Source organism: Phocoena phocoena, chromosome 6 (assembly GCF_963924675.1).
Source record: "Phocoena phocoena chromosome 6, mPhoPho1.1, whole genome shotgun sequence".
In the NCBI taxonomy this organism is placed as follows: Eukaryota; Metazoa; Chordata; class Mammalia; order Artiodactyla; family Phocoenidae; genus Phocoena; species Phocoena phocoena.
Genome location: NC_089224.1, coordinates 102,987,825 through 103,014,559, shown reverse-complemented (window position 1 = coordinate 103,014,559; position 26,735 = coordinate 102,987,825). Strand labels below are relative to the sequence as shown.

General features: G+C 50.6%; 1 protein-coding gene across 1 annotated transcript in view; it reads left to right on the top strand.

Annotated features, from left to right (window-relative positions):
• The first annotated feature begins 17,233 nt into the window (after positions 1 to 17,233).
• TTLL11 (tubulin tyrosine ligase like 11) overlaps positions 17,234 to 26,735 on the top strand; it is a 244,523-nt gene continuing 235,021 nt past the window's right edge. Inside the window, 1 exon segment of the mRNA XM_065879625.1 lies at positions 17,234 to 17,662. Within this exon segment, the coding sequence (XP_065735697.1) occupies positions 17,234 to 17,662 (429 nt within the window).

The window sequence follows — 26,735 nt, the reverse complement described above, 5'->3', positions numbered from 1 at the left end:
ACGCAGCCCAATGTCAGGAGCAGAGGCAGGACTGGTTTGAGGCCTCCCAGCCCCAGCCTTCCCCCGACAGCCCCTGCCCCTTGCACCAGGAAGCAAGGCTCACGTGATGCATGGGTGGACCCCACTCTCAGCAAACCCCAGCCACTCCAACCTGCACCTCCAACGTGATCATTTGAAGGGTGATGCTTTGCACAACAAGAGTGGTATCTTGCCTACAGACCCACCCGTACAAGGCCTCTGTAGGGTCTCTGGGGGTGGCTCTGAAGAGGCTGGGATTGCTGCTGGCCGAATAGCAACCCTGGAGTCCCTGGCTGGGCAGCTGCCAGGGAGAAGATGACTTCGCTCCTCAGGGAGTCTGGGCTAGATGCCCCAGGGAACTGGCACGAAACCTCCATCCTGGGCTGGCTGGCAGGGGGTGGGGGGCTGCAGACAGACCCCTGCAGGATCTGGTGGGCCCATCTGCCTGGCACTGAGCCTCTCTGTGCAGCCCCAGAAACGAGGAGCTCCTGGGAGACAGACCAGAAAACAAGGCAGAGGGACTAGGGTCATGCAGAAGGATGGCCAGGCTTTGTGGCGCACAGAGCCAAGGATGACCCATGTTTTGCTGAGGAGAGGCCACTGGAGCTGGGCTTTGAGGGACAAGAAGTGGCACGGAAGCAGGAAAGCCAATTGGAAGAGAGAAAATGCCAAGGCAAGAGTCAGGAGAGGGGAGAGCCTGTCTGGGGATTGTTGGGAGCCCTTCGGAGGACAGGCAGCTGGGAAGGCCAGAGCTGCAGAAGGCCCTCGGTTCCAGGGAGCAGGTGTGGGCTTATCTGAAAGGAGGCGGGGGACCCAGGGCAAGGGTGGGAAGAGGGGAACTGAGTTCAAGTTCATAGGACTTCATAACCCAACTCCACTACTAGGAGTTCACAGGGTATCAGGCACATGGTAGCCCTGCAGGAAACGGTCTTATCCTGGAGGGCGTGGCTTCTGTTCTTCCCCAGGCCAGGCCTCCACAGCGGAGGGGTAGGGGTGGGTGTCCACCCTCTACCCAACACCAGAGACGCCACCAGGGCCAGGACTACGGGAGTGGAACATTTCGGAGAAAGTAGTGATTTTTCAATCCTTTAGCTCAGGCAGTCTCTGGTTTTGGTGGAACAGGTGACAAAAAATGAAAGAGGAAGAATGAGAGAGAAACAGAGTCTGAGGCAGAAAAAAGACAGATACAGACACACAGAGAGACACAGAGCAAGAGAGAGATAAGTAGATAGGACCATTGCAAAACATGCAGAGACAGAGAGAGACATACACAAGGATGCAGAGGAATGTGGGATGGGGCGGGGCATGGGGACACAGCAAAAGAAGGGGCAGGGAGATGAAAAGGGAACCCCAGCAGAGAGAGGCAGAGGAGAACTGCCTGCTGTTGCGTCACTACCCCAGCTGAGATGTGAACCGCGCCCAGGATGCGCAGGTCAAGACCATGCCGGGGCCTTTGCCTGTGAGTGTGTTGGGGGGTGGTGGAGGCTGCCCTCTCCTCTCTGTAGAGCTGAGCCAGCTCCTCCCTCTTTATACATCTCTTCCCCATCAGGGCTCTCTATGCTCCAGGATGGCCCCGCTGAGATTTGAAGATGGAGATAGCCATTGAGTTCCCCAAATCTCCTCCATTGTGCATTTACTGAGCACCTACTGTTTGCTGGCCACTGTGCCAGCATCGCCTCCCCAAGCCCTCTGAACCACTTCACCAGGAACCTGAGGCTCAGAGAGGTTAGGCTGCTGGCTCAAGGTCACACAGGAAGTATGCCCTGAGATAAAATTCAGATCTGCCTGTGATGATCCAAGGATTTTTTTCTCACTGCCCCCTTCATCCTCCAACTCCGTGGTTTTAAAACGCCTGTGCCTCAGAATGTGCTTCAGTTTGTCCCAGTATTTTTAGAAATTTTCTTCCTCCCCCTTCTCCCAGGTTTGGTTGGAAAAGGAAGGGAGCATGGAGGGGGCAGAGATGGGTTCAGAGGGGGTCTCCTCTGCCTCCCAAATTTCATCTGGATCCTTCCGTGGAAGCCTGGCAGTTCCCCAGGCACCCCTCCCTCCCTCCCCGCAGTCCCCTGGCCTCTTAAGAAGCTGGAGGAACAATTGCTAATCAGCTTCCGAGAGAGCCTGGGGAATAAATGGAGGAGCGCCTGGATTGCTGGCAGCTGGCCGCCTCCCCGCACGGCAGCCCTGGCGCTGGTGCCTCGCTCCCCTTCTCAATTCCAGCTTTGCCTCCTTCTGACTGGTTTTCTCAGGTCTCGTCAAGGTTCTTCCTTGACACGATGAAGCCACAGGGATTGACAGATGTCCCCTGCCTGACATACCCCCTTCCTTCACTCACCTCCTCCCAGGTGAGGCCCTCATAATGCTCATTATGTTTTCATCTCTGAGCCTTTGCACACTCTACTACTTCTGCATGGACAGCCCTCCTCTGGCTGGCAAACTCCTATCCACCTTCTAAGATCCAGCTTACACGTCACCTCCTCTAGGAAGCCCTCCTAGGCCTTTCCCGCTCCTCCAAGACAAACTCCCTCCTCTGGGCTCCCATAGCAGCCCACACTGCAATATTCATGGCACAGTCCTTCTCCCCAGTGCCCAAGGCAGGACGTGGCCATGTGGGCAGTCGGTACGGCAGCGTGATGTGTGGGAAGAGTACTGGAAGTGGAGTCCAGGGGGTCTAGTCATGGCTCTGACTCATAATGGGGCAAATACTAACTTGAGCTGTTTCTCTGACCTGCCTTTTTTTTTTTGCGGTACGTGGGCCTCTCACTGTTGCGGCCTCTCCCGTTGCGGAGCATAGGCTCCGGACGCGCAGGCTCAGCGGCCATGGCTCACGGGCCCAGCCACTCCGCAGCATGTGGGATCTTCCCAGACCGGGGCACAAACCCGCGTCCCCTGCGTCGGCAGGCGGACTCTCAACCACAGCGCCACCGGGAAGCCCTGAGCTGCCTGTATACCTCCCAGTCCTCCTCCTCCAGGTCTCAGCTTCTCTGTCGCTTCCTTGTGCAGACTCCTCTGACCCCTCCCCTCATCTACCCTCCTCATCCCACGAGGAGTGACTCATTCGGTGTCCCTGGGCTCCTCTAGGGCAGTGGCCCTGACTGCGTGGGCACCAGTGCATCCCCATACCTGGTGCACGATGCATTCATGCCTTCATCATGGAATGAATGAATGAATGGACGAGTGACTAGAACCTCAGGCTTCTCATCTGTAAAATGGGGATAGTAGTGATTCTGCCCTCCCATTGGCTAAAATCAAAGTTTGCTTTTCACCAGCTCTCAGTACTCACCTCTCCTGTGACTGTAAATGTTGACTGAAGGGAACCCAGCTCCCCCGAGGTTGTTCTAACGGGATTCTTGCAGGCCCAACACCTGGAGGCTGTCTTGGAGGAGCAGCCTGAGTGCTGGTGGGGTGGGGGTGGGGATGCAGAGGGGCCGGAAGATTGGTAGAGGCAGGCTGGAGGTATAGGCCCAAGAGCCAGACTGGCAGCTCTCCCCTTCACAGCTCCAAACTCCAGACGGAGCTCCAAGTCATAGCTGCCGATGGAGAAAGAGAAGGGTGGACGAGGGCCACACGAGATCAGCAGAAAGGCTGGACTGCGGCCTGTACACGCTGGTAGAGCAGCTAGAGCTCCCCCAGACCCAGGGCATCACAGTGCAGCCCCTCTGTCTCCCGTGTTCTCTCTCCCCCACTAGCCTGTGAGCTCCAGAGCACGGGGTGGGGGGTGGGGCCCGGAGATTCTGCTCAGCTTGCGACCCCGGCTTCAAGCCCAGCATGCAGTAGGGAGTCAGCACAGCTTTACTGAATGAAAGAACGGAAACAAAAGCCGAGAATGACGGACACCTGGAAAGCTGAGTGCCGGTGATGGGCCAGCATCCTTGGGTGGGAAGGACGGGTCGGGTGGTGGAGTCTGAGCCCTGCTCCTACGTGGGCCCCAGGGTGGCCCGTGGCCCAGGGCTGCTGCCGCCAAGAGGAACTCCATCCTCCCTGCCAAATCTGACCTGGCCCTGACAGTACGAGTAGCATATGAAGTGGGAGTCAGGAACCAAGAGTATCCCCAACGGTCAGTATAATACAAATATTAATATGCCACTAAGTCACATTTGCAGGACGCTTTGTGTTTTATTCACATTTCCTCATTTGGTAAGAACTATTCAAGGTAGGCACGGTTGTTCCCACTTAACAGATGAAGGAACTGTGGTTCTGGGGATAACAGCTGTGATGGTGTAGCCCAGGCCTGTGGTGGCGCAGACTTGGCCCCAATCCGGGGGCCCCAATCCTCTTGCCAGGCCTGGGGCTTCCCTTCTCCCTGCTTCTGTGGCAGCTGTGGCCCGGTGCTCAGTCTGGGGTGTTGGGTTTTTCTGGGTGGGGCTCTTTCTGCTGAGTTATTCCTGTGGACTCCAGCCAGAGGAGGGCTTGGGGCGGGCCAGGTGGCAGGAGTGGTGGCAGCTGTGGCCAGTGGCATCAGCCCAACTGAATTTGAACTCAGGCTCCGCTGCTAACGGCATGAGCCCGGGCAGGTTGTGCAACCCAGGCCGGCTGCAGGCCCCCCATCTGTCTGCTGGGGATGAGAACAGGGTCTCTGCCCTTTGCCCAGGCAGCTCCCTCCTCCAGGAACACCCTTCCCACCTTGCCCACCCGGGTGTGAGCTTAGATGCCAGTCCTGCGGGCAGCTTTTCCTGGCCGTCATTTCAGACTGACCCCTACCTCCCTCCCCGGTGTCCTGGAAATCCGTACTTCCTGTCCTCAGCTCTGTGGGGTTTGCCGTGCGCTGGCACCGCGCTGGGCTCGGAGGGTGTGACACAGGGCCCTGTTCCCAGGAGCTTGCTCACACACTCGGGGAGAGGCTGACATTAAAATGCAAGGTCAAGGGCTGCCCTGGTGATGCAGTTGGGAGTCCGCCTGCCAATGCAGGGGATAAGGGTTCGAGCCCTGGTCCGGGAGGATCTCACATGCCACCGAGCGGCTGGGCCCGTCCGCCACGGCTACTAAGCCTGCGCTCTAGAGCCCGTGAGCCGCAGCTGCTGAACCCGCGCGCCGCGACTGCTGGGGCCTGTGCGCCTAGAGCCCACGATGCGCGACAGGAGAGGCCACCGCGGTGAGAGGCCTGCGCACCTCGGTGAAGAGCGACCCCCGTGTGCAGCGGCGGAGACCCAGTGCAGCCAAAACTAAATAAATAAAATGCGTAAGTTTAAAAAAAAGGGGGGAGGAAAAAAATGCAACGTCAAGTGTGACTAGGATGACGAGAGGGCCAGGGTGGGAGCCACTCTGGTGCTCAGGGGCGGCTGCCCCGAGGAGGGGACTTCTGTGAAGAGGCCTGGAGACGAGTGGATTTGGCCTGAGGAGGAAACTAGGTGTGTCAAGGCCTTGAGGTGAGAGAAAGAGCCCGGCACAGCACGGCACGTGGGAGGGGCTGCGGCCTTCACGGGGGCTGAAGCAAAGTGAGGACTTCGAGGCAGGGGGTGGGGCCAGATGGCCCAGGGCGCGTGGTCACCCTGAGGTGCTCCTGCGGACACGGGGGTGGCCACGTGAGCTCGGGGTCCTCAACAGTCCTTGCTCAGAAGCCACTTGAAGACTGGAAGCAGGGGCAGCCCCAGGGCGGGGGCAGCTGGGCGTGGACGTGGGTCTGGGGTGCAGCCTTGCCAGCCACTGAGGCCACCACCATCCAGGTGTGATGGGTCCTGGATGAGACCCCCAGACCTGGCCATCGAAGGCCTCAGCTCAGAGGAAGCCCAGTTCACGCCCTGATCTTGGAAGGGAGGGGCAGTGTTGGCCAGGGTCCTTCTGAAAATGAGCCTGAAGCCCGGGATAGCAGGTGGGGCAGAGCTGGTGTCGGCAGAGCAGGCTGCAGGGAGATGGCACTAGGTGGAGCCTGGAACGGCTGCCCCGGCCCTCCCCACTCTATTTTTGGAGGGTGAGGTGGGTAAGGTCCCTGCTGCCGTGTCACACGGGCCTGCACGGAGGTCCCAGCTGCTCCCGTGACTGGCTCTGAGACACTTGTCAAGTAAGTAGCTTAGCTTTCCTATTGGCAAAACGGGGATGGTCTCAGTGCCCACCTCCCAGGGCTCGAGGGAAGATTCAGTGACGTAGAGCAAGTCAGTCACGTAGTTCGCGCAGCACCTGGCATGTGAGAGGTGCTCACAAACGTCACCTGTCGCTGTGACTCAGACACGGGTCTGCTCTCAGGAGCTCACAGCCTCTCCAGGGGAGGCTGCCCCGCCAGGAATAAGCCTGAGATCAGGGCAGAAGAGGAGATGAGGGTGCACCCTTCTGACTTAGTGGATGCAGACAAAGAGGATGTGCAGGCAGGGTGGGCTTTCTGGAGGTGGCAGACTTGAAGCTCAGCCTTGAAGGACTGATGGGATTCCCACAGGCAGACACTGCTGGAGGCATCCCATGAGACCTGAACTGTGATCTCTGGGGGCCGGTGTGGGCGAGAGGATTTGTCCGAGCCTCCAGCCAAGCCCCTCTCCCCTCTGCCCCTCCCGAGCCAACCCCTCCCCAACAGGAGGAAGAGAGAAGGCTTGCCAGGCGCAGGGGGCCGCGTGGGGTGGTGCTTGGGGGGCACAGTGCGCCGTGTCCGGGGACATCAAGACGGGGGCGGGTGGTGCAGAGCTGACTGGGAGGCGCCCCAGGTCGCCCCTGTCTGTGGGAGTCGGTGGGGAGGGGCTTCTTCCCTCTGCCCTCAGCCTTCCCCCAGCCCTGGCCCCCCCTCCCCTCCCTCCTGGCTCTTTCAGATTCTCCTTGGCCTGGAGCTGAAGAGGGCTCCGGCAAGTCTCTATTCTTGGGCCTTAACTCTGGGGTCTCACAATCTAATAAAAGTGAGTAAAAGCACATAGTTTACTCACTCAGTGAATGGTTATCCTGGGCCTGGCCTTTTGGTAAGAATGCTACCTGGATTATCTGGGTTAATCCTCAACAATTTTCTCAGTCCCATTTTACAGGCAGAAAACTGAGGCTAGAAGATGCGTCTGTCCCCCTGCCCCTCGGCGTCCCTTTGGAGGTCGGCAGCCAGTGTTGAAGTCCCCCCACCTCCTCCAGACTCCTCAGCCACACCTGCTTTCCCCTCTCCTCCCGTCCCGTCTCCCACGGGCTTTCCCAGCCCACCAGCGCACACCCCCGCGGCCCCTGGGGTCCCCTCTCTCACACCCACCACCAAAGGGCTCCACTGGGGGAAGAAACACAGACCAGGAAAAGTTGAAGGCAGGGACAATACTTGGCAACCCCGACGTGCAGGCCTAACGTTGTCGTGACATAAGTGGAAATTTAGTCTGGGAGACTTCTCGGCTGGCCCTCCTGACAATCCACACTTAACCTGTCCCAAACTGACTCACTGTCGTCCCCCAAGCCCGATTCTGTTTCTGGCCCATTTTAGTGAATGACGCCTCCATCCCTGAGTCGGGCAGCCTGGGGACAGGCTGGGAGTCACCCCAATTTGCTTTCTCACTCGCCTCCCCAGTTTCCTTACAGACATCTCTAGGTCCGCCCCCTTCTCTCTGTTCCCACAGTTCCAAACTATGCCAACACTCGGAACAGTGCCTGGTATGTAGTAGGTGTTCAGTGAAAATTCCCTGAATGAATGAACAGGTGGGGTCTTGCCAGCTGCCCGCAGACTCTCTCCCTCGAATCCATTCTCCACTCAGCAGCCAAAGTGACACGTGGGCCACGTCAGCCAACCCCATCCTGCTCTGGTTCCAAACCCTCAGTGTCCTCCACCTGCCACTGAGTGCAGGATGGTGTTCACTCCCGCCTCCTGGCTCACAAGACCCTGAACGGCTGGCCACGTCCACCTCCCCAGCGCCCTCTCCCCACACTGTGCTGTAAATGGAGATGTTCCAGCCGTCACATGGTGTGCGTAGGCAGCCGACAGCGCCAGGCTTTTCCATGCTTTTATCTTTGCACATGCCGAGCCCTCTGGCCGGAAGTCATCCCAGACTCCACCCTATCTGAACTACCTGCTTCAAAAGCTGGACCCAGCAATCCCACTACTGGACACATACCCTGAGAAAACCATAAGTCAAAAAGAGTCATGTACCACAATGTTCATTGCAGCTCTATTTACAATAGCCAGGACATGGAGGCAACCTAAGTGTCCATCGACAGATGAATGGATAAAGAAGATGTGGCACATATATACAATGGAATATTACTCAGCCATAAAAGGAAACAAAATTGAGTTATTTGTAGTGAGATGAATGGACCTAGAGTCTGTCATACAGAGTGAAGTAAGTCAGAAAGAGAAAAACAAATACCGTATGCTAACACATATATATGGAATCTAAAAAAAAAAATGGTCATGAGGAACCTAGGGGCAAGATGGGAATAAAGACGCAGACCTACTAGAGAATGGACTTGAGGACACGGGGAAGGGGATGGGTAAGCTGGGACAAAGTGAGAGAGTGGTAGTGTATATATGGACATATATACACTACCAAATGTAAAATAGATAGCTAGTGGGAAGCAGTCGCATAGCACAGGGAAATCAGCTCGGTGCTTTGTGACCAGCTAGAAGGGTGGGAGGGAGGGAGACACAAGAGGGAAGAGATATGGGGATACATGTATATGTAAAACTGATCCACTTTGTTATAAAGCAGAAACTAACACACCCTTGTAAAGCAATTATACTACAATAAAAATGTTTAAAAATATAAATAAAGTTCATCCTGGTGAAAAGGCTCAACTTGACCACCTTGCATGCCTCCCTTGTACAGCACTTCAAACTCTGCTGTTACGTATGGATGCGCCTGGCCCCTCAACGCACGGGCTGCATCCCCAGGACCTTGTTTTATTCATCTGTGTGTGGAAGGAAGGAGTGAAGGAAGTTTCTCAGCGTCAGTTAAACCTGAGGCACAAAGGCAGCCAAGTCCAGGTACCTGAGCAGGCATCCTGTACATTGACCTTGACCACGAGAAGGTCACTCTTCCAGCTATTCGCTGATACATGATAAATGACCCTAAAGCAAAATTGCTTAAAATAATGGCAATTTATTGTTTTTCCTGGTCTGAGGGTTGACCGGGCTCTGCAAAGAAGTTCTTCTGCCCGTGCAGTGTAGCTGAGGTCACTCAGTGGCTGCATTCAGCTGGGAGCGCAGCTGGCGCTGGGACTTCTCATCCTTGGCGGCCTCTCCATGTGGCCTCTCATCTCTCTACAGGGCATCTTGACGGCATGGCTCTGGCTTCCATCGGGGACCACTCCAGGGTGACCAGTCCTAGTGTGTAAGACCCTCTTAGGGGTCACATCACCCTTTCTAACATTTCATTGGCCAGAGCAGGTCATATGTCCATTACTTGGGCTGCTTCATTGGGGTCATCCATGTAACTGTCCACCACGGTCATGCTTCCTTTTGTAGAAATGGCCCTAAGTACAACTGAGAATGCTCTCTACCTGTCAGTTCAAGGCAAGCTGAGTTAGTTGAAGACAGTTTGAAGTGGCTTCTGATCCTCTTGCTTTGAATCTAAGGCTTGGCCAGAGTTGGGGCCTGTCCCATTCATCTAGGCTTGGTCTGCAGGTGAGGCCGTCAGGGAGACACCCAGCCCCAACCTCCATGTGGAGCATCTACCTTACCCTTGGGAGCCTGGGTCTTTGAGAACAGCCCCCTCCCATGGGACACCTGTCACTAAAGCCAGTAGAAAATGGAATGATACTCTTTGTTTACTACCAGGATGGAGGACAGAAGGGGGTTCCCCTCAATGGAGGGCTTTGCTGCTTGGAGAGGGCAGGTGAGAAGAATCTTCCCCCTGCTTCCCCACTCCCCATCTGCCCCTTCCTCATTTCACTTTCTCTTTCCCCATTTCTGATTCAGGGACTTAGGCTAAGTGACCTTTAAGACCCCTTCCAACATCCCATGTTTATTCTTCCATCATCATCCATCCTTTTGGCATCAGGTTATTCTTTATTTATGAGTGCCTAGCACGTACCTGGGCACTTTATCTGCCCTCACCCTGAAGCCCCTGGAGGCCACTGAGCTACCTGAGTTTCACACACTATCCTTTAAAGTGTGGTTCTGGGACCTGGGGCTCATCACCCTGGTCCCTATCTGAGGTGGTTGTCATGAGACAGTTCACTAAACATTTCCAGCTGTCCTCCCTTATCACATGGGAGGGCCGCCTGTCTTCTCTGACTCTGATGTTATGCTTACTCTTGTCAATGTGTACGAGCAGAACCGTCATGCATCACTTTCAAGTGAAGCTTTAAAAGCCAGTGTGTAAGTCACCATGTCCCCTTTCTTCCCACCCATGGTGGTCATAGAAGCACATGGTAAAATGGAGCTTCTGATAGACTATGAACCTGAGTGACTACTATGTCCAGAGCCGCTGCCCTGGATGTGTGGTGAGTGAGAATTAGACTTTTCTGTTAAGTCACTGAGATTTGGGGAATGTTTGTTACTGCAGCATAACATAGCCTATGCTGACTGATACCTACACTCAGGTTCAACACAAGAGACCACAGGGCTGCTGCAATCACTTGTCTAGCCCTCATAACCAGCCTTTTTGGAAAATGGCAAAACATTTTTCAAGCTCTTTCAACATCCATTTGATAAATTCCATGGAAGTCAATATGGGTCTTGGTGGTTAATTGGTTATGGAGGGGTGGGGGAAATGGAGGAGCAAGGCTCCAAAAACAGAAGGAAATCCCCTCCCTTAATTCACCCCTAAACCAACCAGGAGAAGGATTTCTTCTCACATTAGGCTATTTGGGAACATCAGGGATTTATTTTTCCCCTTCCTCTCTCCCACACTCCTTCCTTCTTCCCTCCCTCCATCACTCCCTTCCTTCTTCCCTTCCTTCCTTCCTTCCTTCCTTCTTTCCCTCCTTCCCTCCCTCCCTCCATTCTTTCTTATTTACTTTCTTTCTTTCTTTTCTTTCATCTTTTTTAAAACGTTGCTTTCCAAAGTTGGGTTAAGATGGAATTCTTGGTAGTGTTTTTTTTTTTTTTTTTTTTTTTTCCTAGTAGAACTCCACTGATACACTTCAACAGGCCCCACTTCCTGACTGGGGTGAGGCATCTTGATTGCATACAGATGATTGCTTTATAAAATATTTTAAAACCCTGACAGCTCTCCAAAAGAGAAGACTGTTGTTAGAAGAGTGCAATGGCTTTCAATTTCTCTTGACCTTTAAGGAAAAGTAATTTGAAATGTGGTGTTTATTTTCTGCCTGCACCGAGCACTTGAAGAATGCAAGATGGCATCATGTTTTCAGTTATGTTATTTCCAGCTTAGAGCTTCACAAACCTGGCCGTTATCCTATTACCTGCAGATAGAATCTCTTCTTCTCCAGGGGGCCGGCATGAGAGTCCAACAAGGGAAGCAGGAAGTCCATTCTCTAGGTTTCACGCTGATGGCACAGATGCATGGTGCATGGAGCCGGGACACCAAGACTCAGCATTTCCACACCATCTTCTTCACCAATTTATTAAAATGTCATAATTTTTATGAGCATCCTGGCCAACCTCCTCACTTGGCATGGGGCAAATGGAAGCCCAGAGGGCACAAGGCCAGGCCAGGGCCTCTCAGTGGGTTAGGACCTACCAGGAGGTGACAGCATGATAGAATGGTGGAATGCAAAGAACTCGGGCTTAGCGCTGGTTGCGCTGAACTTTGGACTTCAGCTCTGTCACTTACTCACTATGTGATTCTTGTCTCAGCTTCAGTTCCCTCACCTCTAAAATGGGAACCGTAATGATCATCAACACTCATAGACCACTACGTGCAGGAAGTCTATTTCAACTTAGTTTTTACAACTGCACTCTGAGATAGGTTCTATTTTCACCCCACTTTTTTTTTTTTTTTGCGGTACGCGGGCCTCTCACTGTTGTGGCCTCTCCCGTTGCGGAGCACAGGCTCCGGACGCGCAGGCTCAGCGGCCATGGCTCACGGGCCCAGCCGCTCCGCGGCACGTGGGATCTTCCCGGACCGGGGCACGAACCCACATCCCCTGTATGGGCAGGTGGACTCTCAACCACTGCGCCACCAGGAAATCCCCTATTTTCACCCCACTTTTTATTTTTTTTTTTTTTTTTATTTTTTTTTTTATTTTTATTTTTTTTATTTTGCGGTACGTGGGCCTCTCACTGTTGTGGCCTCTCCCGTTGCGGAGCACAGGCTCCAGACGCGCAGGCTCAGCGGCCATGGCTCCCGGGCCCAGCCGCTCCGCGACACGTGGGATCCTCCCGGACCGGGGCACGAACCCGTGTCCCCCGCATCGGCAGGCGGACTCCCAACCACTGCGCCACCAGGGAAGCCCCACCCCACTTTTTAGATGAGGAAACTAGAGGCCAGAGGAGTTATAAGACTTGCCTGAGGTCACAAAGAAGAACACAAACTCCAACCCAGCCATGTGGGGAAGATTGTACTTTTCTCCTTGGAGAGTTGCTTGGGAGAATTAAAATGCTAGAATACACAACAGGGCTTGACATACAGGTGTGCTCAGTGAAGAATGGCTATTATTGTCATTCAAAAAGATACCACCTATTTGAGAAACAGTCGACCCAGAACTGCACATGAAGCCTTTTGCTCGCTCATTAAGAATGATCACTCCAGGGACTCCAGTGCTCCCAGAAGCCCTATCACACCTTGTCTAAGGAGAGGAGATTTTGGATCTGAGCCTTAAGAATAAACAGCTCACTTAGCAGACAGGGCCAGTGGGAGGACGCACCAGGCAGAGCGAGAAACTTTGGCAAAAGCCTACGAGGTGCAGAAGTGTGTGTGGTCGCAAGTGGAGCGGGGTGGGAGCTGCTGGGTACTATTCAGGTGCTTGTTGCCGGGGGACCTCCCCTGCCCTGCCCCTCATCCTCCTTCAGCCTCTTCAAAAACCGGACCTCACGCGCCACCTGGTGGCGTCCTCTGATGCTAACAGGGCAGAACCTACCAACGGGAGTAAAAGCTGCCCACACCCCTGTCCCCTGTCCCTTCCTGTCCCTTTCCCCGGAAATGGGCTTGCTATAAAAGTGACAGAACAACAATCAAGAAACATTTTTTATTTAAAAATTACATTTTTCCAGTTATCAAAACAATGCATGGTCATTGTAGAAAATTGGGAAAATACGGAAAAGTTTAAAAATAGTCTCCCTCAATTCCATCACCCAGAGTAACCACTACTAATATACCGGCATATTTGAACCCAGAGATTTTCTCTGCATGTAATTTTCATGTAATCCACATATGCTGAGAATTAGTGTGTACATATATTTAGGTATAAATACATATACGTATATATGGACTCAGTTATGTTTAAACATACGTGGCTTATTTTTGTGAACAAAGGGCTTGGTGTGAGGGGTAGTGTGGGTGTTGGGAGCTGGGTGCTAGTGTCAGATCACCCTGAGTCTGAATCCTGTCTTTGCCTTTACAAACTGTGTGACTCCAGCAAGTGACTTCTCTTCTCTGAGCAGCGATTTCCTTCACCATCTGTAAAATGTGGCGAATAACGGGATTTATCCCAGGGCCGCTGAGAAGCTTAAATGACACAACGTGTGCAAAATGCTTAGTACAGTGGCTGGGACGGAGAGGTTTCTGACTGATATTAGGTTACCACGGAAAGCTTAGTCTGCCTTTCTGATTCGTAGCAGAAACCTCTAGAAATGGGATGAATTTCTGGGTCCAAAGGTAGGAAGAGCCTCCAGGTCGATACAGTTTGCCAAAACCAAGAGGGAAAATTTCAACCAAGATCGCATGTCTCCAGCACCACAGCTGTTCTCACTTGTCTCTATCTTCTTCCAGGCCCTGTTTATGCAGAACAGTCTTCAAGCGTTGTGGTTACGATGCTTGCACCAGTTCGCTAATGTTACATCACCAGGATACTGTTTATCCTAAGCGGCTAAAGCTGTCGTTGACATTTGCTATAATTTGCATATGTATTTTCTTATTATTGAATATCTGAGTTTAATTTTTAATTCATTTGCTTGCTCATTTATTCATTCGTTTGTTTGTTTATTCATTCATTAGCAAATTCATTCATTCAAGAAATGGTTATTGAATGCCTACTGTCTACCAGGCACTGACTGGGTGTTGGGATATGGTCAACTAGAACAGGACACTCCTTACTTTTGGCACTTGGACTCTGGTGAGACAGACCGTTATAAGTAAACAAACAAGTAAAACTCTGACTATAAGCTGTGGTGAGTGTGTGAAGGAAAATGTGAGGCCTACTTCTTTATACATTTGTGTATTTTGGGAGGTGGTCCTGGTCCCTGATTCTCACCTGCTCTTTGCTCCGCAACAGCCGTAACTAAGCTCCCCTGTGAGGAGTCCCATGTGGGGTTGGATTTTCCACCAGCACATTTTAGAATTTCCTGAGAAGTCAGAGGTCAGCACAGCATTCAAAGACCTGACAGGGAGCTCCAATGGGCCTCGCCTCCTGTTCACCCTTCCCCTAAGGCTTGTGTCTCCACCAGTCTAGTCTGCTAGAAAAGATTATCCCCCCTTTTTTACAGGACTAATAAATTTTAGTTTTTTCTTCCAGTTTTACTGATATAATTTACATAAGCAGTGTATAAGTTTAAGGTGTGTACAACATAATGATCCGATTTACATACATCACAAACTGTTGATCACAGTAAGTTTACTGGACATCCATCATCCTGTATAGGTACAAAATTAAAGAAATAGAAAAAAATTTTTTTCTTGTGATGAGAACTCAGGATTTACCCTCTTAACAACTTTCATATATGACATACATTGGTGTTAATTATATTCGTCACGTTGAATGTTACATCCGTAGTACTTATTTATCTTATAACTGGAAGTTTGTTATCTTTTGACTGCCTTCGTCCAATTTCCCCTCCGCCAAACCCTTTACCTTTCCCCTCGTCCCACCTCTGGTAACCAGAAATCTGTCCTCTTTTTCTATGAATTTGTTTGTTTTTGAAGTATAATTGAATTACAACACTATGTTAATTCCTGGTACACAACTTAGTGGTTTGATATTTCTATACATTTCAAGCTGATCATAATTTATCCCCTTCTCAAATTTACTTGTACTGTACCTTTTCCTCACCTCCCTCTCAGTACAGGGCTTCCTTCAGCCCTGGGAGCCTTTGAACCAATCAGCAAAGGTGCTCCTTTCTGGTGGACAAAGCCTCAATGGGTGAGGCTAGGCAGGCAGAGTACAAGTTGGATTTCAGCCCCTTTCAGGCCCCATGGGTCAACTGCATGACTGTACACGCTGCCGTGCCCACAGCCTCTGGAATGACCACCCCACCTACTTTCTTTCTTTCTTTTTTTTTTTAATAAATTTATTTATTTATTTTATTTTTGGCTGCGTCGGGTTTTTGTTGATGCACACAGGCTTTCTCTAGTTGTGGCGAGTGGGGGCTATTCTTCGTTGCGGTGCGCGGGCTTCTCATTGCGGTGGCTTCTCTTGTTGCGGAGCACTGGCTCTAGGCGCACGGGCTTCAGTAGCTGTGGAGCACAGGCTCCGCAGTTGTGGCTCGCAGGCTCTAAAGAGCAGGCTCAGTAGCTGCGGCGCACGGGCTTAGTTGCTCCGCGGCATGTAGGGATCTTCCCGGACCAGGGCTCAAACTCATTTCCCCTGCATTGGCAGGCAGATTCTTAACCACTGAGCCATCAGGGAAGTTCCCCCACCTACTTTCTATCTAGTTGATTCTTACTCCATCTTGAAGACTCAGTTTATATTCTATCTCTTATATAAAGTTTTATCTAGCTTTATAATTTACAGTAAATCCTCCATTCGTGGAACTCCTAATTTTTCTTTTTACTCTTTGCCTCATTTGACACTTAACTGCATACTGCCTTGTGATTCCTCTCGTTTTCCTCTCTTGTATCATTATCTCATCTGCAGAGTGTGGCAAAGTTCACCAGTGTGGGCTGTCACAGCTACTGTCCTCAGTGTGGGGTGCTCTATCCTCCCAACCCCATTCCCCGAAAGAACAAATATGGTTCCCTAAGGTGAGAAGGGGAAGCCCTCTCCTTGGGTCGGCTTTAAAAATATACGGCAACCCAAAAGAATAGAGAGCAGGGACTCAAATAGGTATTTGTGTACTCATGTTCATAGCAGCATCATTCGCAACAGCCAACAGGTGGAAACAACCCAAATGTCCACTGTCAGATGAACTGATACAATGTGGTCCATGCACACCATGGAACGTTATTGTGCCCTACAAAGGAATGAAATTCTGATAATGCTACAACATGGATGAACCATGAAGGCATTAGGCTGAGTGAATAAGCTAGACACAAAGGGACAAATATTGTATGATTCCACTTCTATGAGGTAATTAATCCAATTCATATAGACAGAAAGGAGAACGGGTAGTTCACGGGCTGGGGGAGGGCGGACGGGAGTTAAGAGTTTAACGGGTACAGTTTCAGTTTGAGAAGATGAAAAAGTTCAGGAGACGAATGGTGGTGATGGTTGCACAACAGTGCGAATGTATTAACGCCATTGAAGGCTATTCCTAAAAATGGTTAAAATGATACATTTTATGTTACGTGTATCTTACCATAATTTTTAATATGAAAAGGGTTGGTTAATGTCAACTCAACCGCGAATCTGCAAGCTTCTCCACGGCCTCCCTATGCCATTGGGAGCTCCCTGAGAACGGGGAAACGTGTCTCCCCTCTCAGTCTGGGGCTCTCCCAGGACCAGAAAGGGATTTCCTCAAACGGGGAGCTAATCCTTGAGAGTTTGGACTTGTCACGTCCATCATCAGACTGAGGTGCTTCCTGATGGTGGAGCTGCCTAGAACGGGTGAGGCGGTGCCTCCTCCAACAGACCGGGAGTTATCCCAGTGAGTGTGTACGGGGTGGGGGAAAGTGGGCTTCGTGTTTGAAATTGTTGTCTCTCCGGCCCAGCCCCTGGGCTCACGAGCCCCGCAAGCGCCCAACGGCTTTCTGCCCTCAAGCTCACCTCCAGCCTCTCCCCTCCAAACTCCGCGGGCTCAGAACGCCGGCGGGTTGTCCGGCTGGGCGGACAGAGGCCGCTTCCGCCCTCTTCCAAGATGGCCGCCTCCTCTGCGACGGTCACGGACACGTGAGCACCCTCGCCTATGAGGTCGCCGGGGCTGGGTCGGCGATTGTCCCTTCCCGGGCCCCGCCCCGAGTCGGCGACTGCCCTTGTCAACCGGAGCCTGAGAAATCATGGCAACTGGCTCGGGCTGGGAGCGCGTGGCAGCTGCGGCAGCGGCGGCAGTTTGGTCGCGGGCCGGGGCGGCGGAGCGGCGGCGGCGGCGGCGGCAGCACTGGCGCTGGCACCGGCCCTGAGCACCATGCTGCGGGGCAGACCCGAGAGAGAGCTGGCGACCTGGTGGGAGGCGGAGGCCGTGGCCGCGGCCAAAGCGCATGCGGCGAAGGAACAGGTCCGCGTGGACCCGGGCTCAGCCGGGGAGCCGGAGCGCAAGGCGGGGGAGGAGCAGCCCAAGGAGCCGACCCCGGCGCAGCCCCGCGCGGCCGAGGAGGGCGACGCCCGCGTCCCACCGCGGCCGCCGCCCACGCTGCCCATGTACCAGGCGAAGCCGATGTCGGCGCAGGGCCTCTACCCGTACGGGAAGTCCAGGAGCAAGGGCCGTAGCTGCAAGCGGAGCTCGGACCGGTCCGAGGAGTACTGCCCTCCGCGGCCTGTCACCGTGGACAGCTCCAAGGCCAGGACCTCCCTGGACGCCCTGAAGATCAGCATTCGCCAGCTCAAGTGGAAGGAGGTGAGGCCTGGCCCGGCCGCGTGGGCACAGGGGGGTGGACTGGACGACCTCAGAGGAGACGGACGGCCCAGGCCAGGTCTGAGGGCCGAGCTCCTGCTGTGCGCCACGCTTGTCAGCCGCAAACTGCTCATCCTTCAAAGTCTAGCCCCCAAGTCACTTCCTCAAGACGGCTCTAGACCCCTCCAGGTCAAGTTAGCCACTCCCTCCTCTAGCTCCCTTGCAGCTCCGCTCCAGCTCCATGGTCTCCAGCCATCAGCGCTGGCCTTCCCACATGGTAGATATTTGTTTATATGTCTGCCCCCTCCACCAGTTTTTGAGTCCCCGGAGGCCTGGATCCCCTCTCTGTCTTTCACTTCTTCCTTAAGTTATATTTGTTTAGCATTTACTGGGTGACCCTTGGGGCGGTTGAACCGTTTGTACTTTGGAGGCAGGCAGACTAGGGTCTGAGCACCCTGCCACTTAGCTCTGTGACCTTGAGCAAGTTGCTTCACCTCTTCAGCCTATTTCCTTCTCTGTAAAGTGAGGCTAATAAAACCTATCTCATAGTTTTCTTAGTATTAGAAGACTCGCCGCTTATTGTAGTAGAGCCCAAGTGTGCAACAAATGGTAACTAACCTTACCACTACTCCTCTCTCTCTTCCACCATCACTATCACCATCACATCACCATTAGCATCGTTGTCGTCAGTGTAGGCACTGTGTTTTATGTTTCAAGGCTTGGCTTATAGCAGGTGTCAGGAAGTGGTGGGTGAAAGGGTGAATGAAGGAGTGGGTTATTTGTCCCTGAACTCATTTTAGACCCGTTGGGGGCTGGGATGAAGCACCAGTGACATCCAGAGATATCTGTTGCAGTTGGCGGAGTGGATAAAGCCATTTGACTTTATTTGCAGCACCTAAGGTTATTGAATGTGCTTTTGGGAGTGTCAGGATTGTGGTTTGGGGTAGTCGAATCTGGAGGCTTGGACCCAGATGGTCTGCTGATGGCATAGGATCTGTAGCAGGCAACACGAGGACGCAGGTCCTTAGCCCTGGGTCTTAGCTATGGTAGAAGTTCAGGAATGGTTTAATGAAGTTGGAACATGCAGAGAGATGGCCACAGAAAGGATTGATGAGATCAGAGGGTTGATATCGCAGCAGAAGGGGTCGTGTGGTTTGGAGGGCAGTCAAGAATCAGGCAGGGCAGACTTCCAAGTAGGGAGGTGTTAGCCATTGCGAAGTCTGATTCCAGGGGTCAGGGCCCCCCAGCCTTGGGGCTTGGGGTTCAGGGGAGGACTTTGATGCCTATGAAACCTGGAGAGAGTGAGGGAGGCTCCCAGTACTAGGTGTCTGGGTTTCGGGACAGGGTCCCAGGTCCAGACCAGAGATATGTGGACCAGAACAAGATAAAGCTGGAGAGCTTATCAGTACTATAGTCCTAATGAAGGGAGGATCCAGGAACTGAGACCAGGCCACAGAATTAAAGAAGGCTGATTGACCCAAGCCTGTGCTTAGCTTAGCCCTGGGGAGGAGAGAGACGCAAAACTGGCCAGATCTCAAGTGATGGAGCCACACGGACTCAGAAATCAGCAATCACACGTGCTGGGCCGACTTCATTCACTCATTCCGTAGGTGTCCGTAGTGGCCACTATGGATGCTGGGCCCTGCGAATCAAAGATGCTTAAGATGTAACCCTTGCCTTCAAGGACCTCCAAGTTCAGTAGGAGGTAAGACACAAGTAAAGAAATCATTGCAGTAGTTACAGGGCCTTTGCTACTGCTTCTTGAAATGCTCTTTTCCCAGCTATTGGCATGGCTTACTCTGTTACTTCAGATCTCTGATCAAATACCACTTCCTTGGAGAGGCCTTCCCCCAATATCCCTCCACTCGTCTTTTTTTTTTTTTTTCATAGCACTGAACTCTAGTGACATTATATTTTGTATTGTTTATTGTCTGTTTCCCTCAGTAGAATGTAAGCTCCACGAGGGCAGGGGCCTTTATTTTATTTACTGCCGTATCCTCAGGTGCTCGGCACATAGAGGTGTTGATTGGATGAACACCTTATGGGATGAGCGTTTCTCTCTCTGTGTAAAGGCATACATGGTATAGGAGATAGAGGTGGGCCATGTCAGGGCCAGGTACTGGAGGAGAGAGCCCTGAGCTGAGTTCTGAGTGCTGAGAATGAGTTGGCATTATTTAGGGGTCGTCGACTTTGGCTCCCTGGCCGAGGGAGTGGGATGGACCAAGCAGAGGTGCATTTGGGGCTTCGCAGGTAGTTCAGTAGGTCTGAGTCATAGAGTGGGGGGCAGAATGGTGAGAGAGGGGGCAGGAGGGGTGAGCGGGGGTCAGATCGTGTGCTACACTGTGGAATGTGGATTTTTTTGGAAGCCTACATGAGCCAGTACAGAATCTTAAGCGTCTTCTGTTTATCTGCAGTGCTACTTTGGCAAGTGAGTTAAATTCTTTAGGCCTCAGTTTGCCTGTCTGTCAAATGGGGTTGGGTTGGTGGTTCCCAGTCTCCTTACTGCTGTAGCCACATAATGGTAACGTGAGTCTGTGTGTGGCCCTTGCACAGGTGAACCCGGTGGGGTGAGCAGTTTATGGGGTGCTACCTGTAACTGCCTCCTCCAGCCCCAATCCTGCCTGTTCTGCTCAGAAAGCATGTTGGCATGTACGTGGAGATGCTCATTCTAGTATATTTTAAAACATAATTCACTCACAAGACTTCACTATTAGACGTGATTATTTACGTAGTCACGCTTCCCTATTCGTCTGTGAGGTCCCGAGGACAGGAGTGGTGTCTGACTTGTGTCCCTGATGCCCAGCAGATGGCGGGTGATCCGTAAATGAATGAATAATTGACTTGCAGCAGAGCTCACATCTCATCTTGACACCATAGAATGTGGAGTTTGAAAAGTGCCAGACTGGGTAAACTTTGAAGTTCCTTCCAGCTTTAAACCATGGTCATGGTATTCTTAGTACCTACCACAAAATTGGCTGCATGACAAGAAACATCTATGTAAACTGGGTACTAACAAAATGTAAGCACAGCCTCCCCAGGCCTCAGTTTCCCCATCTGTTACAGGGGTGCTGTTGGAAAAGGTCACCTCTAGCGCTCAGCACTGATATTCTAGGAGCAGGAAGTCTGCTGGGGGCTGGGTTGTAAGGAACTGAGCTACAGTGTCCCTTGTATGTCATGCTGTGCTGTCACTGCAGGATTTGGGAGTCCCTAGCTGGCTGGCTTTGGCAGGGGTTGGGCAGCAGCCTAGGCAAGAAATAAGGTTACGAGCACCAACCAGTGTGAAAGCTCTGTGTCTCCTTTTGCGAGTGAGTGGTGAGGGGCTCCACCATCGGGCTGTTGAGCAGGGCAGCGCTGAGCCAGCATGGGAGTTCAGACGTTTGCTCAGCTGCAGGGCACAATCTCCCTTCTTTCTCCACTTTACTCTTTTCTGCACATGCTTAATGACAATGACGGTAACAGTGATAATGAACAGCAGCTATGATGAAGCCTTCCACAGCTCTTCCCCCGTGCCAGGCGCTCTTCTAAGTGCTTTACATATAGCCAAGGAGTTGATTCTCCCAACAACCAATAAAGTAAATGCCCTTTTGTCTCCATTTTACGCAGGAGGAAATCGAAGTACACAGAAGTTAACGTATTCCAGGTCCGACAGCTGGTAAGGGGCAGAGCTAGCATTTGAAACAGGTTTCCACTTGAAACCAGCCTCCCATTCTGTGCCCTTCCCACTGCTCCCTGCTGGCTGATACTGGCGGACCCTGGGTCAGGGGTGGCATAGACATGGCAAGTCCCTCCTCGCCCTCCAGGGATAGACATGCATACAGACAATTGCAGTCCAGCCTGGGAGTTGAGTGGGTAAATGGCATTCCATACAGAATAGGAGCAGAGGCAGGGAGACCCGGTTTTATATGCAGGATGGGGTGATGGTGGCTTAGAGAGCGTGTGCAGAGCAGAGAGAGATGAAGAAGGAGCCAGGTTGGAGGACGTCGAAGGCCATGCTGAGAGGCTTGCACTTCTGGCTGAATATAATCTCAGATTCTTGCCATATATAGACCGAGCTTCCCATGACCACTCTGTCAGTCTCAAGGGCCCCATGCCAGCTCTCTGAAACGATTCAGTTGTCAGTTGTAACTCCAGTCAGGTCTAATGCAGTGGTGCCCACCATGCTAAATTTGTTTCTCAAAGGACTGTTGACAAATGTTAGCTCTGTAAACTTGTAGGTAAGACGAAAGTTTATTCTAGAAGAGCAAAATCATGTTTATAGAGTCACCGTGAAGTTGCAACGTGAGAGGGATGGTTCCTGGCTCATAGTAGATGCTCAATAAATATGTACGGAATTGTATGGTCCTCTTACAACCGTGTGAGCCTCTCTCCCCGTCTCCTGTATATTCTTTTTGCAGTTCTGACACCCTCATTAGAGAAAACCTTAGGGAAAAGACACCACGGAGGATAGATGCCACTGTTGTTGTGAGCTGCCCTCCTTGGAGATGTCGGTTGTGTACTTGTGCACAGTGGTTCCATGGACACCAGCTAACGTGAACGAGGGCACTGAGAGATTTGATAGTAGTTGGCGTAAGCCCCATCCCAAGATCTATTACAGTGTGAACTCTTTGTCTGAGAGTGTCAAAATCAAGTGCTGTTTTCTGAAATGTATCCAGCCTTTCTTCAGAACATATATATATATATACTTATGCTATCATCCTATTTATAACTTGTACTGTGTTAGTTACTGTTTATGAAATATCATATTATGTGCTAGGCATCGTTCTACGTGCTTTATACTCATTAAAACTTGTGTAAAATGTTTATTATGGATTATTTTATTTAATCCTCACAGCAACCCTCTGAAGTGGATCCCCTTATCATTTCCAATTTACAGATGAGGAAACTGAGATTGAGAGGAGGTTAGTTCAGGGCTGAGCCCAAGTTCACACAGGTAACAAGTGGCCGAGCCATCCAGGGCCTGTGCTTGTAGCCAGTATGCAATCCTATACTGTCTTCTTTGCTAATCCTTTGCTAAAATCCACCCTGCAAGGAGTTACTCTATTTTCATTATTCCCAGGTAACAATTGAAGAAACTGAATTGGGCACAGCAAGTAAGTGGGAGGGTCAGGGTTCAAAGAGTCTGTCTTGTTCCCAAGCCCACTTTTCAGTATGTTTTATCATCCTCCACTTCTTAGCCCTCCAATTCCTCATCTGACTCATAACTCTGAAATGGCAGTGGTGTCACTTAGAACCAGGAGGGTGACATTGCAAACAGGACTTAAAGTAAAACACATTGAAACATATCCTGCCTGGCAGAGGGAGCATTTGGTGTCTGCACCTTGCAAATCCTATCTCATCGCTGCCCACGAGGGAGAAGAGATTCTGGTGCATTTGACTTGCCGAGTGGCCTTGCTCCTCTGCAGGATGTGAGCCTGCTGCATGAACTGCTGTGTCTCAGACTCTTTGGGGAAGAAGGCAGATTAGAAAATGAAGAATTGTGTAGTTTAACATTCCTCCCTTTCTCATTTTAATGATAGTCATCGCGAGATTTACTTTCCATTTTTTGAAAACAGCATTACCTTTAGGGACGGTTTATAGCCTACTCCATCAAATGTTCGCCTTCAATAGACACGTTATTTTAACGCCTAGTCCACTAGGATTTTTCCTTTGCAAGTTAAGCTTGTCACACCGTAAAAACCACAATTCACTGCCACTCTTATACAATATATATAATAGCTTCATGAATCCACACTAATGCCTTAGAGCCCTTTAAAAGACAGTAAATTCCAGGAGCTCATATTCGAGTTCTATAACTACTACAAATAAAAATATGGGTTTTTAAGCAGGTGTTAAAATTGTTAGAGTGGTTTTCTGTGTTATATAAACACGCCCTCTGTTGTAAATAGCCTCGATTTTCTTAGCATTCTGGATTCTGGTTTTGTATCAGCAGAAGTTGAGTGCAAAAATTCAGTCATACATTTTCTTTTTCTTTTAAATCTGTTCCTTGAAAAGAACATATTGTAAAAGTAATTGGCCACTCTTTTAAGTGGCTTCTCTAGAGTGAAAGTATTGTGTTCTGGAGCTAGTGTGGACTTTGAATTCAGACAGATGAGTTAAAAATCCTTGCCACTGATTACTTGTGTGACCAAGCCAGTTGGGTACTGCATACAGAACCACTCTGAGCGTCGACTCTTCATCTGTATCGGTGAGCTAGTGATGCCTCTTGCAGAATTCTTGTGAGATTAAATGAGGGGATGTATGTAAATTGCCTTAACCCAGCGCTTGGCACATTGTCTGTATTCAGTTAAGGTTACTTTTCCTTCTATTGGATAACTATAGACATTGGTTATTTGATCTATATATTTTTTTAAACTAGAAAACAACTAGTATAGAATTTCATCTGCATATATAGGTTACTGGTTAAATAGACATGACCAGCTCATTTGAATCATTTAACAAACACTTTGAGGCCTACTTTGTGCCAGGCTATATTTGGGTTCTTGGGATACAGCAGATAACAAAAGCACCCAGAGACCTCTGCAGGATAATGGAGAGTTAGAGTTACATTTTTTGCATGAATGTCAATGTGATGTAGTTTAGGTTTAAAATTTTTTAAATAACACTGATTTAAAGTTCTTTTCTTTTAAAATCAATTATACTTTTAAGGTTTCACGAGTTTAACTGAATTATTTTAAATTTATTTTATTTTTTAATTTATTTTTGGCTGCATCAGGTCTTCATTGCTGTGCGCAGGCTTTATCTAGTTGTGGCCAGCGGGGGCTACTCTTTGTGGCGGTGCGCGGGCTTCTCATTGCCGTGGCTTCTCTTGTTGCGGAGTATGGGCTGTAGGCACGCGAGCTTCAGTAGTTGTGGCACGTGGGCTCAGTAGTTGTGGCTCTCGGGCTGTAGAGCGCAGGCTCAGTAGTTGTGGCGCATGGGCTTAGTTGCTCCCTAGCATGTGGGATCTTCCCGGACCAGGGATCGAACCTGTGTCCCCTGCATTGGCAGGTGGATTCTTAACCACTGTGCCATCAGGGAAGCCCCTTAATTGACTTTTTAAAGCCTCTATTCTGGACCTGGTGCCTGTCTCATCATAGTCTGGTATATTAACTATATATGTCACCATGGGAAACTTATTTTAGCTATTCAGGTGACATCAGTACTTAACTTTTGTGTTCATAAAACAAATAAGGAGGTTGTTGATGTGAATGTATCCGTTAGCTGTATAGACGAGAAGCAGATTCCCTGGGCTGACTCCTTACTTTCATCCCTAAGCAGCCCTCCCCACTGACCCTGGAAAGTCCACACCAGGCATGCGTTTGAATCTTGGCTCTGTGACCCTGGACAACTTCCTTTACCTCACTGAGCCAAAGGTGCCTCATCTCTAAGAATGAGCATAAAAACATGGTAGGCTTGTGAGGATTAATTCTGAAAATCTTTGAAGTGCCTGGTGCTTTAAAGTAAGAATACCTGTTGGTTTGGCTTTCCCTCCGATGAATTTCTATGACATCTTAATTCAGTTTTATAATAGAAAACTGATTGGTGTGAACAGGCAAATAACCTTGCTGTTGCTTTAATCAGTTTGGAGCCCCTGCTTACCACATGGCTGCTCCTCCACAGCCCAGTCACTCCCTGAGATCCCGCGACGAAGGCTGTGGTTTTGTCACAGAGAACGATGGTCTTGTTTCTCTCTTCCAGATGGACTAAAATCTCTCCTTCCGCATCACCTCAAATCGGGCCCTGCCTTAACAGCTGCCTCGGCTGCCATTTGTGTACATGTTTGTTTCTCTGGGTGTTTTGGAACCGTTTTCTAGTAATTTTTCTGTTTGTTTGTTTTTTGCGGTACGCGGGCCTCTCACTGCCGTGGCCTCTCCCGCTGCGGAGCACAGGCTCCGGACTTGCAGGCTCAGCGGCCATGGCTCACGGGCCCAGCCGCTCCGCGGCATGTGGGATCTTCCCGGACCGGGGCACGAACCCGTGTCCCCTGCATCGGCAGGCAGACTCTCAACCACTGCGCCACCAGGGAAGCCCTTATTTAGTAGTTTTTATAAGTGCTCCCTAAGTCCTGGCAGGCATTGCTGACAGCTCCTTCTGTTCCCCCATCTGCTTCTATGTCATCTGAGTAAAACCTTCGCATCCTTATTGGAGCTGGAAGAATAGGGCGGTTTGTCTCGCGAGCTGTCATCCCTAAGTATAGTGTTACTTTTCAAAGAAACCCTTCAGTCTCTCTGCCTAGAACTCTTACAAAGGCCAGTTTTCATATTTTGTTCGTTATGGTCACAGGGGGATTTTATTTGTGTCAGAACTGTGGTTATTGGAATTTTAAAAAGCAACAATGTAAAAATTTCTGGACATCTTAGATTATTTACAAATACCTTTTGTTCAAATTCCAAAAACAATATGTGCTTATGAAAATTTATACAATTCCCAAGTATGTAAAATAAAACCCCAAAGTCCCGCTGACCCCATTTCCTGCCCTTCCCCTCTCCCATTCTCATTCTTCTCTTAGGGTAACCCCAAGATTACAGTTTGGTATGTATCTTTCCAGATTTTTTTTTTTTTCTTATTCCTATACGGATCAGGACCACTAAATTGTGCTGGAGTATCAAACAACCACAAACTATCAGTGGCTTACTACAACAGAAGTTTCTTTCTTGCTCCCACCTAGGGGGTAGATGAGATTTGGCATGGGGGTGGGGCGAGAAAGGGCTCCCGCCATCTTTGTTATTCAGAGACCCAGGCTTCCAGCTCAGCACCTGCTTCAGTGAGTCACGGAGAGGAAGGGAACATGAAACATTCTGCGCTGGCTTTTAAGCCTTCTACCCGGAGGTGATTCTGCTCACATTTCATTTGTCGAAGCAAGATACATAGCATGGTGAACCTCAGAGGGGCTGGGGCATGCAGTCCTACCATGAGAGTGTAAAGAGGAGAATCAAAACATCCCACTAATGGCCACCAACTACACATCATATGTAGAGATACAAGAGATACATATATAGTATAGAAATAGAGACAATTTTCATTTTATTTTAAATGCTGACATTGTACAATATATATGGTATTTGGCAAGTTTTTCTTTAGCAATACCTCATGGACA